At 37.2% G+C, this 15,724-nt stretch overlaps 2 protein-coding genes across 6 annotated transcripts; one reads left to right on the forward strand and one right to left on the reverse strand.

The window, feature by feature from the left end:
• Positions 1-964: 964 nt before the first annotated feature.
• Positions 965-4,844, forward strand: mpg (N-methylpurine DNA glycosylase). The gene is made up of 3 exons (XM_028041586.1): positions 965-3,019; positions 3,865-4,069; positions 4,321-4,844. The coding sequence occupies exons 1-3, from the start codon at positions 2,744-2,746 to the stop codon at positions 4,725-4,727; spliced, it is 888 nt and encodes a 295-aa protein (XP_027897387.1). The 5' UTR covers positions 965-2,743; the 3' UTR covers positions 4,728-4,844.
• A 190-nt stretch (positions 4,845-5,034) lies between these two features.
• Positions 5,035-15,105, reverse strand: nprl3 (NPR3-like, GATOR1 complex subunit). Of its 5 annotated transcripts, none has more exons than XM_028041581.1 (14): positions 14,700-15,104; positions 13,898-13,967; positions 12,898-12,936; positions 12,137-12,269; positions 10,317-10,391; positions 9,516-9,669; positions 9,296-9,374; positions 9,058-9,195; positions 8,484-8,640; positions 7,983-8,089; positions 7,755-7,884; positions 6,788-6,977; positions 6,490-6,682; positions 5,035-5,790 (listed from the first exon to the last, which is right to left on the reverse strand). In XM_028041581.1, the coding sequence occupies exons 1-14, from the start codon at positions 14,893-14,895 to the stop codon at positions 5,616-5,618; spliced, it is 1,836 nt and encodes a 611-aa protein (XP_027897382.1). In that variant the 5' UTR covers positions 14,896-15,104; the 3' UTR covers positions 5,035-5,615. The 5 variants fall into 5 exon arrangements, with proteins under 5 accessions (XP_027897382.1, XP_027897381.1, XP_027897384.1 ...); XM_028041580.1 differs by having other exon boundaries at positions 9,296-9,377; XM_028041583.1 differs by lacking the exon at positions 10,317-10,391 and having other exon boundaries at positions 9,296-9,377; positions 14,700-15,105.
• Between the last annotated feature and the right edge of the window lie 619 nt (positions 15,106-15,724).

The following is a 15,724-nucleotide window of genomic DNA, read 5'->3' on the forward strand; positions in this document are numbered from 1 at the left end:
TTCCAGACTCTCAAGCTAAATAAATACATCTATAATTGTATGTAATTTATGTATGCACTCCAGATTAACAGTCTACATATGGTCCAAATTATGTGGTATAGTTAAAGGTTGTGGGGACAACATTCAAGATGTGGACAAAGACAAGCCTGTTTCCTTATAGACATGTCTTTGTTAAGTAGGTCTGTGAAATGGATCACAAATGAAGTCATATTTCCATCTCCCAGAGAGACTTCATCCAGTTGTGCAAATGGCTGCAGTAAACAACGAAGGGGAGTCTTGAATCATTAATTATCATCAATTATTAATCTCATCGCATATAATTGGCCTCTGGGCTCTAACATGCTCTTAGTAACAAAGAATTCAATACAGCCAGCCACTTGAAGACAACTTATGAAAACATCCAATACATAACAGGTGTATAGAAAATTATTGGTTATTATTTTATTTGTTAGCTTTCTTCTTTATTAGTTCTTTATTTAAGAGTAGTCTGCAGTAAAGGCTCAGTAAGAAGAACTATACAAACTACAAGAAATTATTGCTTTCAAATATTATATATACAGTAAATATACAGTATATCTTCAACAATATCAAAATGTTGAATTTTACAAATATTCTTTAACATTCTGTCACTTAAGATATTTTATGTTATATGATCAAATATATAATCTATATAGTATAAGATACAGTTAATATCATAATTTTATTAATAATATTAGCCGAAGCAAATCAAATATTTAATTTCTTTAAAATTAAAGAAAGACTGAAAAATATAAAAAAATATATTTTAAAGAAAACCCCCAAAATTTTCTAGATACGACCTTTTTTTGTGATTCGTGTCTCTGACTCATGCTTTAGTGAGATAATTTTAGTCAGGCAGCATTCTGCTCTTCCATCTGCACAATCAGACGTGTTTCTGGAGTTTCTGCTTGGCGTCACAGCCAATGAGGAGCCAGCAGGAGATGAAAGCAAACCAGAATGCCTAAAGCATTGCCAAAATGTTTCAGCTAAGATTATCAGCGGCAGCTTCCCAGACGACAGCCTTCCCTCGTCTACCAGTCTGAACAAAGTCAACAATCCATGTGAAAAGACTTGGACATGACACGCTCAGCGTTTTTCTTTCTGGAATGTATCCTTAAAAACTCAATGCATGACATTAAGCTTCATTAATCTGAAGTGCTTTGTCTGGTAATTCATTTAATAGTATTATTTGTCATTTTTGAATAGAATTTTGTGAGCATTTCAAAAATATAATTATTTTCAACTTACAATATACATTATTACATATAACATTATGCAAAGGTATATGCTTGGTAAAAATTGATAAGAATAATTCCCAGCAAAATATTTTGAGCTGTTACGGCATATTAGAAAACAGATGAAAGCTGATTGTGTGTAACTATTTTTGAGCTCAAGAGATCAGCAAAAGACTTGGGAATATGAACAAATGATGTGCAGAAGGAGCTGCAGCAGGGCGCTGCCAACATTTAGCACAGCAGGCAGAGGAATATCAGAACCACAGGGAGGCTGGAAGAATGTTTCTGTGGTGCAAAGCTTCTGCTACAGACTCCAAAAGAGGTGGTATAAATAAAAAATATTTCTCAAATTCAAACTGGCAGTCTACACAGGGTATGAGAGTTTGAGCTTCTATTAATAATTTTGCTGCTGTGAAATGCTTCACCAATCTTGGGCAGCTCAAAAAATACTTAATCAAAGAGTTATGGATGTGTTTATAGTATATAGGGTAATGAGATTTGTTTCCTTATTTAACCCCAATTAAATTTCAGTGGTGTGTGGAATTCAGTATCTATCTAAAAGTAGCTTTTAAAAATATATATTTTTTAATTTCTTGCTGATTAATGCTCTCTTGAGCTCTCTACTGCCACCATTTTGCAAGTGAAACGGCACTCTGTGGCACAGCCATGTCACACACAATTAGTGTTCCTGAGAGTCACATGGATCCACACTGCTTGGGGCCAAATAGGCACCATCCATTTCCTAGAAACAGGCAGCGGAGAACACGATATCTATCTCATCATTAGTTAAATGAAGATAGAAAAAGACTGCTCAGCAAGAAGAAATCGCAGTGCTTTCCGAAATATATGTATTTGTGTGTGTGTGTGTGTGTGTGTGTCAGAAATGCGAACTAATGGAGACAACTCTATTTTAGGTAGTAATTGTGCTGGAATTATTACATATGATAGGAGTCAATTCTTCTCTAAATGGGTTTGTTTTGTAAATAGTGTGAAAATAGACTCATACCAACCAGTTGAAAAGCATAACAAAGAACAGAAATTTAAAAGAGGACTGCACAGACATGTACTTAGCCTTTTTGTGCTTTATACTTTGTCTTTTTTTAATGTATGTGTTGTGGTATGCAGTGCAGTATGAAAAAAACACGCTTTGATTAATAGTAAAACTGTATGTAAATACTTATTGACATTTTTTCCAACCATTTTTTAAAAGCTAGTACAATAGCTTTTAACCTATTGGTTGTGTTTTAACCCAAACCCAGCCAAATGATTCAGATCCCAAAAAAAGAGCTGCGATTCCCATCAGATGTTGACCTAAATTCGTGAGCGGTCCCTTTAAGAAACATATTTACTTCCTGAACGCCACAGCAAATGTAGCCTTCATAACAACCGGTGGTAAAAATGAATGCTTTGAAATACGGAAATATATTGAGTACATAAAAAACGTGTCGTAGAGATATTTAAACTCAAAGCTCGCTGTAACATGAGCAAAGATGATGGCAGGAAGAAAAAGAAAGGTCCAAGACTTGGCAGTGGCTGCTGCTGCTGCACACACAGAGTCGGGCTTGCTGTTGCGTAGAAACCAGACTGAACTGAACTGTAGAGCTTCTCCTGCCAAGCTGAAGAGCCAACCAGTTCTGTGTGAATCTGTTCAAAGTCTCGAGCCGGAGCGAAGCCATTATTTCAACTACAACGAGCCTCAGCGCAGACTGGGGCAGGACTTTTTCAATCAGCCCTGCATCAGTTTGGCCAAAGCATTCCTCGGCAAGGTACCCTTGAAATCTGTCTTTAAATTTACATGGACTTATTTATTTAAGGGGTGTTGTTACATCAACCTTTCTAGAGTAGCTCAGCAATTTTTAGAAGCCGCAGTATTCGTCTAAATAGGAAGTAAAAACCACATTTCATTACTTTCTAATAAACGTGTTAACTGTACCAGTCTTTTTTAATTTGTTATTGGCAATACCCTCATCTGCAACATCACTAGGCTCAACTGTCCTGACAGCTAAACAGCATGGTGGGTTGGGTTGCCTTACAATGTGGGGGAAGATTTGCTCTATAAAAGAGGGAGAACAGAATATTTTATTAAAGTAAAGCTAATCTGGTTCAGGCAACAAATATAACAGACCTGATTATTACAAATTCACAAAAATGATGAGCATGGATCATAGACCAAATATCAAAACTCCATTATCTTAAGTGTTAATTTATAACCTAATTGTAAGGTGGGCCCAAGGTGGAACCTGAAAGCATGTAAGCGTGGCACCTAGAAGGTTTACAGTGAACACACTGAAACATAAGGGGTTGAGCAAGAAATACTTTATGCAGTTTGTGTTTCAAGGGGAAAAATTACTTGGAAAAAAGCCCCACTTAATGGAAGTTGTGTAAAGCAATCCTGAAATATTTTAAAATACATATTTCAACTTACTTTTACACAGCCTCCTAAACAACACTTCTTTTACACCTGCATTGTTATCATAACTAGTGTTGTCTATGACATTTCCTAGAATGTATCTTGTCGTGCGACCAGATCAGTTCAGTGTTTTTTATTAACTCTTTAGCTTTAAAAGCTAAAATTTCAGTTGCTATTATAAAATTAGACTTTTCCATGCAGGTGCTGGTCCGCAGGCGTGCCGATGGCTCTGAGCTTCGAGGGAGAATAGTGGAAACTGAAGCATATCTTGGAGGGGAGGACAAAGCCTCTCACTCAGCAGGGGGCAAACGCACTGAGAGGAACACAGCCATGTTCATGAAGCCCGGCACAATCTACGTGTATCCGATCTATGGGATCTACCTCTGCATGAATGTGTCCAGTGAAGGTACAATCACTACCCACCAACGGCGCCATGTGCCCTATCCGCATTTCACAATGTTTGCATATGCAAATATGATGTAAAAAAATTTCAGAGAGCCTTTTTCCATTTCATTGTGTTTAGGTCCACGCAGTATTTATCTAACATTAAAGCAAGTCAGCGGTTTTTGCTCTTCGGTACTGGTTAGTAGAGAGCAAAGGAAGGAAACAAAGCAGAGCCCTGCTGACTGATGCAGATTGTGTGCTCTGTTTATTCAGGGGAGGGTGCTGCCGTGCTGCTGCGCTCTCTGGAGCCCCTGCTGGGCCAGCCTGCGATGAGGGAGCTGAGAGCGGCTCGACGCAAAGAGGGAGCCCGGCAACTGAAGGACAAAGAGCTCTGCAACGGGCCCTCGAAGCTGTGCCAGGCTCTAAATATACCTCGCTGTTTTGACCGAAGAGACTTGGCTTCTGACCCCGAGGTGTGGCTCGAGGACGATCAAAACACAAGTCCCCCAAAACCCCAGGATATAGTTTCAGCTCCACGCGTCGGTATCGAGTCCCACGGGGAGTGGGCCAAGAAACCGTGGCGCTTTTATCTGCGGGGGCATCCCTGTGTTAGTGTGGTGAATAAAGAGGCAGAGAGACTGTCTCTGTCTGGAAATGAAACAGACAATGTAGATGAATGAAATGTGCAAAACAAAGAACAAAGTCAACTTGAAAAAAAAAAGACTGTAGTGTTTTAAGCTGCTTTTCTATGTGTTCCCTTTTTTAAACTTGAAAATAAAATAAAGTCTTGTCCATTTTGTCTTGTGGAGGTATGCTACATAATACATTAGGAGAAAAAAAACTTTAAGAGAATAGGAAAAGGGAATAAAGTCTGGAAATACTTTTCTGAACCTCATCTTTAAAGTCTTAGCAGTTCTGGGACAATCAAAACTAATTTAACAATTCCAAGCTCATTTTTAAATTAAAAAAACTTTATTTCCCACTTTGTAAGTTTATTTTGAAATGCAGTTTATTGAAGCAAAGTTGTACAGTAAGGTAAAAGATTAGACCTGACTGAGTTTATTTGAAAAAGAAAATCATTTTTCTACATACAGTAGTCTGTCTCATATAATTCCATCTGTTTTCCAATAAGCATTCACTCGGGGGAAATGTTCTTCTCAGTGATTTTTACAGATGTTTTGAAAGCCCCTTTCCATCCAACCTGAGCCTGTTCAAAAACAAGCTGTTTGCTGCTAAGACTCTTCATCTTTTTTTTTTTTTGCTCTGCAGTGTTTCCATCTCCACCTTTGGGACGCCTAAAGAGAGGTAGCTGGAGGCCTGGAACGATCAGTGCTTGATGTGCACTTCTGAAGCTGGCACGGGCGATTGTGTCAGTGCTTCCACTTTTCACAGTGAACCCATAAGGCATGTCTGGCATATATAAAATAATTTAATACTGTAAACAAAGGTTTGGCTCAAAGATAAAAAATACTCTATATTTTGTAACTCTTCACACACTAATGCCGTCATGTCAGTCGCAGAGCCTCCTTGGTCCTGAGCACGTTGCAGATGAACCAGTGGGTGGGCAGTCATGCTGTGTACTCCATGGGAGACTGAAAGATAGAAATAATAGGATCTTCGTGGTTCGTCACAATGAGGACGCTGCGGAACTTGTCGAACAGCGTCTTGAGCTGCGATCGCCTCATGTTCTCGTTGTACATGATTTCTTCCAGGTGGTGATGTCCCCGAAAATAGTGCAGCAGCCTAAAAAGCAGTTTGACACACGATGAAATGATTTTAATAGCAGGAACTTTTTCTCAGTCAGCTGCAGTTTGTAGACTCTTGCAAAAAGGTACAAAGTATTAACTTTGATCATGAGAGTTTAAATCCTCAGCTGAAGTTATCCCAACGGTGAATCTTTATCAACTAAATGACAACTCTGATGTCTACATTTCTTGTGCAAGATCAGAATAGATACAATCTTTACATTACGCACTAAGGCAAAGTAAGCATTTTCAGTGAATATACTAATATGCAAACAAAGCAATGTAAAAGACGGTCCTCACTGCAAAAACACAAAATCTAATCAAGTATTTTTGGTCTAGTTTCTACTTCAAGATAAAACTGACAAGTAACTTTACAGCAAAATACAAGAGCTTATTTTAAGTAAATAATTTGTGAACCTTGATGTAAAAAAGTACTAGGACTGGCACTTAAGTGAAGTGAAATAGTCTGCCGGTAGAACTAGTCAATATTAAGGAGTTATTGACCTAAAATAAGCTCATATTTCTTACAGAAAAAATACATGTAAGTTAGTTTTCTCTTTTTTCAAGTATACTAAGATATTTGCACTAGAACCTAGACCAAACATACTTGGTAAGAACTTGTGTTTCTGCTGTGCAGCTAAAAAAGGAAATGCTTATAAATTAAAAAAAGAAAAAACTTTTTTAAAAGCCTGATTACCTGGCAAACATCCGCAGATCCTCTGGATTTTGCGCAGCCGGGATGTTCAGTATAACCTGCCTCTCATGCTCCGACAGGCTTGCCAGGAGTGTTTCTGTCATCCTTTTATTCAAAGGAGAGTCTCCGCCAGGCAGCAGCTCAGCGCTGGAATTCTCCATACTGGGACTGGTTAGGGTCATGTCGTCACTGCTGGCTGCAAACATGAAGGATGTGAAGGAAGTGGTCAATGATCTGTTTGACCTCTTATTTAGCCGTGAGAGCAGAGAAGGGAGCAGTGATGTTGATGGTTGGGTCTTACTTGGAGAACCAAAACTGAGAGCGCTCGGGGTGCTGAGACTGCGGCCTCCAACCCGTGCAGCCAGTGGAAGTTCTTCACCCTTGGGTGTAGGCTCATCTTCACTGGGTGATATTAAAAGGCAAACATAAGTGTGCAACTGGATGAGCAGGCGGCGCTGGAGCATCCACACCACCATCTGGATGAGCTGGGCCTGTAGAGACGCAATAGAGGAAAAACAAGACACCAAATTATTGAGGAAATTAGAATAAATGGTGCAGTGGGTCACAGATAATGTGCTTCAGAAAATGATAACACATCTTCAACAGCCAATGAGAAAGTATTCTAGTGATTACAATCCAGTCTTAACTTACAGTAAAATCCAAAAGACCTCTGATTCAACTTACCATTTGCCTTCGAATTTGGATAAAAACTATAAAACTGCTTCCATTAGAAGAATATTTCTGCAAATATATTGATATGTATTTCTCAAGTGTTTATTTATTTTTATGTAGAAAACTGATTATGCCAACAGTAAAATATGTTTTGTATCAGCTGTCCATCTGCACATAATATCTCAAACGATCGATACTTAGTTTTGAACCTGCAATCTACATAATGGCCAGCAGAGGGCGCGCTTCGTGGAGGAAAATGTTACAGTACAGGTTTAAAAATCGTGAAATGACTCATCAGTCTCAATCTCGTGTGTTGGAGCAGGAAGGAAGTCTAAAACAAGCAGAAGAGTGTCAAAAATAACACAAACATCATGAGGCAACAAACAAGTAGTCCATGTCACTAAAGTCATGTCTATTTATTAGTTTTATTAGTCTGCCTTCAGGGAAAGGGTGCTTAGTTTAGTTCAGAGATCTTGCCTGGCCTTTCTTCCCCCTAAATAATCAAAAATATTGCTAGCAAATTTTTGCATCTATGTCATATATTTCAATTTCCACATAAAATGCTAATATTTTAGCAATTTTAGGGATTATCTTACCTCCTGTGCAGGGGCTTCCAGGGGGTTTCTGAATTCGGCCAATGAGACCGGTAGAGAGAACTTGGCCAACATGGAGGGCAGATCGTGGCCAGAGAACTGCTGAGCAAATTGCTTAGCTAAAGTGGAGTATCTGGTCAGGGAGGAAGAACAAACACTGCAACTTAACACAGTCCCTGTCTGGCTTTAATATGTTTGATCAAATCTTAAGAGAAGATTTCACACACTTACAGAGAGATGTTGGCATGAGGAGACAGCATGTAGACGTTATTCTCACAAAGAGGAAAGATGATGATCGCCTTGCCCCAGTAAACCAAGTGAGCAGCAATTTGGAAGATCTGAGAGAGAGAAAAAATAATGATAAACTACAAGGTCTGATTAGAAACCCTGAAAAAGTGGTGTGAAAAGAGAGAAAAAATGTTTGCATGAATGTTTTTGCATTCCGTATATTCACCACTAGATGGCAGTAAGTAGCTAAATATACAAGACACACTGGGTGGATTTTTCATGAAATGCATTTTAGTGGTAACTCACACTAAACACGCGAAGAAGCTTCTAAACCCAAAGTATTTCTTTAAGTTTCAGTTGTGACTTGTTTTTATTTATTTTTTTATTCTATTGTATACACGCTATGTGTGCAACTGAAGGCACATTATGAGAAATGCAAAAGAATTGTAGTCCCTATTAAAGTCATGCCTTGAAAAAGCATGATATCAGAGCGATGCTGTGCACCTGAAGTAAGGCCAGGTCAGCGTCCTGGGCGAGCTGCTGCAGGTTTTTCACTGCTGAGCAGGTCTTTATCAGGCGCACCATTGCAGGTGAGCAGTCCAGAGGAAGTTGATCCAACAGCGCCTTCTCACTTTCTAGCAGCAGCAGGGCATGATAGGGCCTACAGGGCCAAAACCAAATTACTTTTCAAAACTCTTTACAAAATCTTCACTTTGTACCTTACTTCTATTTTAGCTTTAAAAAGGCATTAAAATGAGACGTTATTCAAAACAGCAATTTTCAAAGCTACCTACAGGTGGCAGTGTGGCCCACAGGAAATATTTCAATGAATAGATGGAGCTTAATAGATAGGCCACAAAAGTTGACTATACTTGAAAAAGATTAACTTCTCATAATAACTTTAAAAATATTTTTGAAATGTGTAGTAATTAAAGCATCAAAAGAATTTTCTGCTTTATTTGACACAGAGCAGTTTTCCTCTGTAATTTACAACAAATTAAGTTTGTTCGTGTACACTGATAGTAACATTAAATATTGTTTCTAATACAGAACAGAGTGTGTAACATATTGAATTTACCTTATGGCCTTCAGACTGCGCTCTAGTGCCTCTGGGGGAATGTAGTTCCCACCAACCCTGTGGATCTTATGAGGCAAGCAGAAGCTGACCTCCAGCCAGTTGTTGATATGTAATCGTACCACACCTGTTGTACAGAGGCTGAAAAATCACAAATATCACAATTAACTTAATGAAAACGTGGATTTGTTCAAAGCTTTGAGAAAGGTAACAAAGCAGGTGAATTTATTCAGCTTCCCACCTGTCATAGGCCGCCTTTAAGTCTCTGGCTAGTTTACATTTTGGAAGAATTTGTCTAAATGGGGATTGCGGGGTTCCATCTGCTAACATCGGCAGAGAGGAAGCACAGTTATAACAATGAGACATGGAATAAAAAAAAGGACTTGATTATAATTCAAAATTGGAAAGTTTGACTGAGACAGAGCTTTAGAGAAGGTGTGAATAGTGAGAGAATATCGTACTCTCAGTCGTAGTGGTGATCTCGTCTTGCATGGAAAGCATCAGCTTGGCTTCTCTGGTCAGGTACTGGCAGCGGCGCTCCTCATGCTGAAGGGCTATGGCGATGCGCCGAGACAGGTTGTGCATGCAGCTGATCACTGACGGGTCGGCGTTTGCCTGGAGATGCAAATGGACAAGCAGAATATATAATTTTTATGTTTGAAGATTTAACTAATTACATCCAATTTCTCTTTTGTGTTGCTTATCTGACTAGAAAACATTTTCAGACTGAAAGGCCACTAAAAAAAACAAAACAATGCACATTTAAAAAAAAAAAAAAAAAGCATTTCTAGAGTTATAAAGTACTTCTGCTTCTTTTTTAAGTGTGTTTACAGCACAGTAATTGAAGCTGCAGAGCAGATATTATGGACAAAGCATGACAGAGCAACTTTTCACATCTTCTGAGCCTTCCTGGGACTTGCAGAGAACCATGACTCAGCATGGGCTGGAACCGGGCTGGGCCTTGCTGAGCAGCATGATTAAGCAGAATAAACCGCCCTCTCCTCCCAGAGTTCTCATGCTGTCACTGATAACTGAGCGTTATCAAACACACACACCCCTCCCATCCAAGGAATACAGATTAACAGAAAACTAACTTTAAGCGTCCCACCCACAGTCAGCTAAAAGATTTTTAAAAGACTTGGTAAAAAAATAAAAAATAAAAATGAACAACATGAAAAGCCATATTATTATTTTCACTTATTATTTTCAATTTTCAACACAATATATTTAAAATCGAAATATTTTATTAAAGATTTCCTTACTCTTAGTGCAAAAACCACATTAAACAAGATCATCGTGGGCATTTCTCTCTTAGGCGAAGGATCTGTTTTGGAAACCTGAAATGACAAAAAGCCATGTATCTATAAAGTCCATAAAATTAAGCTTTTCCAAAAAAAAATACATCTATTTTTTAGTTAAAATTTAACTAAAATTTTTAGCTAAGCAAATAAGAGCAACTTTTAAATATTGCATTACAAATAAAAAAAATTTTTTAAACCAAATTTATGTTTACATTTATTGAATAACTTGTCTCAAAAAAGAAAAAAAATTACATAAAATAGAAAAAGATGCAATAAAAACTCTATAATATCAAATATTATTTTTTTTATTTTCAAACAAAGAAAAATAAGTAGAAACCCAGTTTTCAAATATACAAAGACGGGTATAGACACACAGAAACATTTGTGAAAAAACTGACACATTTGTGAAAAAATGGCCAGATTTTTAAAATAGTGAAAACATTTTCTTTCTGTCAACAAAACATAACTGAAAAAAGCCCGCATCAGATGTTAAAAAAATGTGAACTAAAACCCCAGTTCAATTCAAGGGATTATTTTATCACATTAAAGTGCATCGAAAGCTCTTCCAGTTATTTCCAGATGCAAAAGTCTACAAAACGCTATCAAGAGTTCTAAATGTATCAAACACAGAGAAATCATGATCATTTCTGCATATAGGAGAGCTTTGTGCTGCTCAGTTTGCTTTTGCCTCGTCATCATTGCCAGTAAAACAGTAACGATCTCAACAACACAGGCTGTTCAAAAAAGTACTATAGGGGGAGCTGATCTCTGGGCATTAGAAAAAAAAAACACTCAGTGGTATGAGAGTTGAAGCAGAATTTTCAACTCTGCTTCAACTAACAAATGTCTTCAGCAAGACATTAACAAATGTCTTATGGTCAAGTACTGGAGAAAGCAAAGGAAGCAATTTTGCAGATATGACAGAGAACTATGAAAAAAACTGAATTAGTATTTCTTCAGTTTTGTTTTGTTTATTAGTATTTCATATGGAAATGTTGCGCCATGTGAGGTCATTAAATTTACCCTAGAAAGCATGGAGCCACTAAATAATGAGTGAAAATCACAATGGATTTAATTTAGGAAGAGTATACTTAAGACAACAATAATTACAGCAATTACAAGCACTGATGGGTCAAAGGATGTATTAGCAAGAGCAGAAGTTGTGGATTTATCCAAATGTAGTAAGATTTCATTAGTAGGCCTGCGTGACCATTTATATTCAGCATTTTGTACATATATTGACATACTTGAAAGCTAACCTTCTTCACTTTAATGTCAATGTATCACAGAAACATACATTTTCTGGTAAAATTTTAATTGAAAAATAAACAGTTTTAAACTGTAGTGGCAGAGAGTTGTGTTTATTTATTGTATTTTTAAGATGTGAATAGCTATAAACAGACTTGGAACTAAAAATGTAAAATGTAACTTCTGAAACATTATCAGTGCCAGATCATCAATGTAAATCAGTGTCAGAAAAAATAATCAACACAAACATGTCCTAAAAACGTCAAAATCATACTTAGGGCAAGACAAGAATGGCTTATTAGAGATGCAGCTAAAGAAAGAAAGAGAATGTTTAGACAAAAGCTCTGTGAAACATGGACCTTGAAATTAGCACATAAATTAAATGTTAATAGTGGTAATGAAGATGGGTAAAACTATGAAAACGTAAAATTTCTCAATTAAAATTTTCTTTAATCGAGAAAACCCGAATTCAGTTTCTCAATTTAAGTGAGAAAACCTTAATTCTTTGCTTCACTGACTCTATTTTTTCCTACCTGGATGAGGGGAGAATGCTGCAGAAGAGTCGGGTGACCCACAAATCGAACATTATCTATCTTGAGTTCAAACTTCTTTCCACACATATCGTTCTTGGTGGCCAGGATGGTGGCCAGGATGCTATCAGAAAACCTCGAGGAAGGAAGCACAAACTCAATGAAAAACCTTGCAAACTGGGAGCAGCAGAGATGAGTGAAAAAGGTTCAGATTATCTAGCTATAATGCTCTTATTCCTGCTTATAGGATGGATTTGACTTAAAATAATTCAATAATAACAAGGAAATCTAATTTGGCAACTGTGAGGTAAGGAAAAGAAGAGGTTTCCCAGCAGAAAATAGTGAATGATACATGAATGAGAAATGTGACAAACTCATGCTGGTTTGACTGATGTAACTCATGCTGCAGTCAAAGGGGATACAAATTAAGGTGTTATCTACTAGAAAAAAATTAAACACAATATGGACCTTTTCCACCACCATCATTTTAAAAAGCAATGAAAAGTATTACTCAAACTGCTGTAACTGATTTGAATTTCATTCTTATTTGCCAAGTCTACATGCCCTGAATTATGAGCGTACATTTAAACCGATGATTTTAGTGCAAGCATGATTCATCTTCTGTACATCATTAAAAAGGAACGGCACAGAGATTGGGATTGGAGATTGATACAGGGCACAAAAACAGGAAAGATGGGGTGAAATAAAAGAACAGGGGGGTGATCTAGGGGAAGGAGAGGTGGTTCAGAATGTTTCGGTCTTACCCTGCTACCAACTGTTCGTCAGTTAGCGGACATTGCTCCCTGAAATGGGATTTGGGCCCCAAAAAAAGAAGAATAAAAAAAGCAAACAAAAGGAAAGATGCAACACACAATTGGGCTAAATGCAGAAAATGGACATTAAAACAAACCCAAAAAACATGTGACACAGTGATGTAAACATGCTGCTCTGCATGTACATCTCACTTGCATATATAGGTATACCAGTAGTGGACATTGCACTTGATATGGTGAGTTTACAATATCAAATGATAATCAAGTTTATGCTATTGCAATTACTGTTGAATTTTCTTTTCCATCATCATGTTGTGCCCATCTGGGATCCATAAAATCTCCATTGTTTTAGGGCATCAATAGCAGTGAAGTATCCCCCCAATGTCCAAATACATTATCGGCATGCAAAGTCTGAATGCCTTGCACTAGAAATAGAACAGTAAATCAAATATTGCATCTAACCAAACCTTTGCAATTGTGAAATTGCACATACTGACACGTCAATATAAACTATGATTAGATATATTGTTCAGCTTTGAACTGAAGGACAAAAATAAAGATATTCATCTTCCTGGTCAATAAAGAGTCTCGTATCTAATCATCTACTATCTATTGAAAGACTCTCAAGTACAGATATTAGTTACCTACTAAAAAATAAGTAGTCTATGACTATATCTCCACAGACTGAGCTGTTTGATATTTATTAAGGTGTTCAAACCAACAAAAATGACAAGTTGATTTCATCATCTGTAAGGTGACAGCACAATAAAAATGAATAAAACAGACACTATGAAGATTCATGGGTTGGGTCCTGTGATTAGCTGGCACAGTCAAACAACAGCTGAAAATGTAACATTTAGACTCATGAAGTGATGAAATTACATTTTCAACAGTACATTTTCAGATAAACATACACAGAATGTACATTTACTTGTCTTTTAATAGTTTTTTTGAAGAAGAAAGAAGATGAAAAAAAAAAAAAGCTATTTACCTTGAATCACCATCCGGATCTTCCAGAACATCCCCAGTTGTGTTCAGTGCATATGGATTACGCTGTTTTGCTGAAGACAGATTAAAGTATAAAGGTAAAAAAAACTAAACATTTTTCCCTTTTTATAAGCTAAAAGATAATTGCAGACCAGTGAATTAACTAATGTAGAATTTAGAGCCTAGAAATCTGTCAAATAAGCTTTACGAATATTTTACCAAATCCCAGACTGTTGCTATAAATGTGATACAAAAATTTAAATAAAGATTTTTAGCAACATCTCCAACTAAAATGGCTCATTAAAATAACACAGCATGATTGAAAAACCTACCCACACCTCACGATTCAATAACTTGCATAATCATCTTTTTTCATTGTCTGTATGATTTTATCTGGGGGAATTTTGATGTTCTATTCTTTATTTATTATATTTTGTGGAGATGTTTCATTCTGCACCGGTCTTATGTTATTAACACAGCACTACAATTCAATCTCTTCCAGGTCTGGACAATCACAACATTCAGGTTCAGGTTACCTTTTGTATTTGAGATTATTGTCCTGTGAGTGAAGTTGTCAGATTGACTCACATCTGACTGTACCACATGCAAAGGAGTAATGGTTGAATCAAAGACATCTGAGTTGAATTAAACATTTGACAAGCTAGACTGCACAGTGGTGCAGTTTGAAGCACTGCTGCTTTACAGCAGAAGTGTCGTGGGTTCAACTACAACATAAATACACTACCAGCTGTAAATCGATAAACATGACAGTCATTGTTTGAGTTCATGTCAATGCAGAAACCTACCTGAGAGAGAAGACGGACAATCAGCTATTCTTTGAAAAGGATACCGAAAGAGAAGTTTGTTCCCTCTACTCCCAGAACTAACCAGGATGACGCTTATAGGACTAGTTTTATCCCCGCTTTTATGTCTGTTGTTCCGTGACTGACTGTATAGGGAGTTTCTGTCATCTGGTGACTCGGCCGACGGGCTTAGCATCATGTTAGCATTCTAAAAGTGTCCGCTAGCTTGATTTAGCTACAGCTCCTATCACCGTTAATGCGTTCAATAAAGAGATAAAGGTAACAATAACGGGGACACTTTACAATTAACTTAGCAGCCTATATAAAATTGCGCAAGTATCTTCGAAAGCTGTTATTGACATTGTTGTGTGTTGCCTTGAGAAATGCCCGGCTGGAAACATGAACTCGGTTTTAAGTTCCAACCTACGGAGCCATTGAGGGGACATGGGGAAGGAAAATATTTTGCGTTCCCTCGCAATATTGTACTGATCAGTTCATGTGGCATAATTGAACAATGTAAGCCTCTCTTACGGTGACCACCGTACTTTCTGCTTTAATATAAGGTTATGTGAGGTTTTTCCATGAATGTTAATATCTCTTTGTGAAATATCTAAAGTTTATGGAACTTAAAACCGAGTTAAAGAAGAGAAAAAAAAATCCCATGTCCCCTGGAGGGCTCCGTACCAACCTGCTTCTACGAATACAGCAATAGATTGCAAATACATACTTCTTATGTCTGCTGACGAAATTCTTTAAAAGAAAATGAAAAAAAAAAACATTATTTGAGAGACAAAATCCCCAACTCAGTTACTCAGCGAATAATACCCAATACAAAAAATAAATGAAGAAGAATTTTAATACCGAGGTGTCATGTTTTTACCGGTACAATATAGCAAATACTGCTGACTTGACAGTTGGAACCTTTTACATGAAGAGCAAGTCACCTTCATTGGTATAAAGGTTAGCTGTTCACCTTTTTCAATTTAATTAGTTTAGACAATAACATTTTCAATAATATTCCAATTCAT

This window comes from Xiphophorus couchianus, chromosome 16 (genome assembly GCF_001444195.1).
Source record: "Xiphophorus couchianus chromosome 16, X_couchianus-1.0, whole genome shotgun sequence".
In the NCBI taxonomy this organism is placed as follows: domain Eukaryota; kingdom Metazoa; phylum Chordata; class Actinopteri; order Cyprinodontiformes; family Poeciliidae; genus Xiphophorus; species Xiphophorus couchianus.

What these genes read in the sequence shown, in the direction of transcription:
- mpg (XM_028041586.1), top strand. Translation starts at nt 2,744, where the DNA reads ATGATGGCAGGAAGAAAAAGAAAGGTCCAAGACTTGGCAGTGGCTGCT. An exon ending in CCAAAGCATTCCTCGGCAAG is followed by an intron (nt 3,020 to 3,864) that starts GTACCCTTGAAA and finishes TTTTCCATGCAG; the next exon opens with GTGCTGGTCCGCAGGCGTGC. An exon ending in CATGAATGTGTCCAGTGAAG is followed by an intron (nt 4,070 to 4,320) that starts GTACAATCACTA and finishes CTGTTTATTCAG; the next exon opens with GGGAGGGTGCTGCCGTGCTG.
- nprl3 (XM_028041580.1), bottom strand. Translation starts at nt 14,895, where the DNA reads ATGATGCTAAGCCCGTCGGCCGAGTCACCAGATGACAGAAACTCCCTA. An exon ending in CTGACCTGGCCTTACTTCAG is followed by an intron (nt 8,090 to 8,483) that starts GTGCACAGCATC and finishes TCTCTCTCTCAG; the next exon opens with ATCTTCCAAATTGCTGCTCA. An exon ending in CCTCATGCCAACATCTCTCT is followed by an intron (nt 7,885 to 7,982) that starts GTAAGTGTGTGA and finishes CTCCCTGACCAG; the next exon opens with ATACTCCACTTTAGCTAAGC.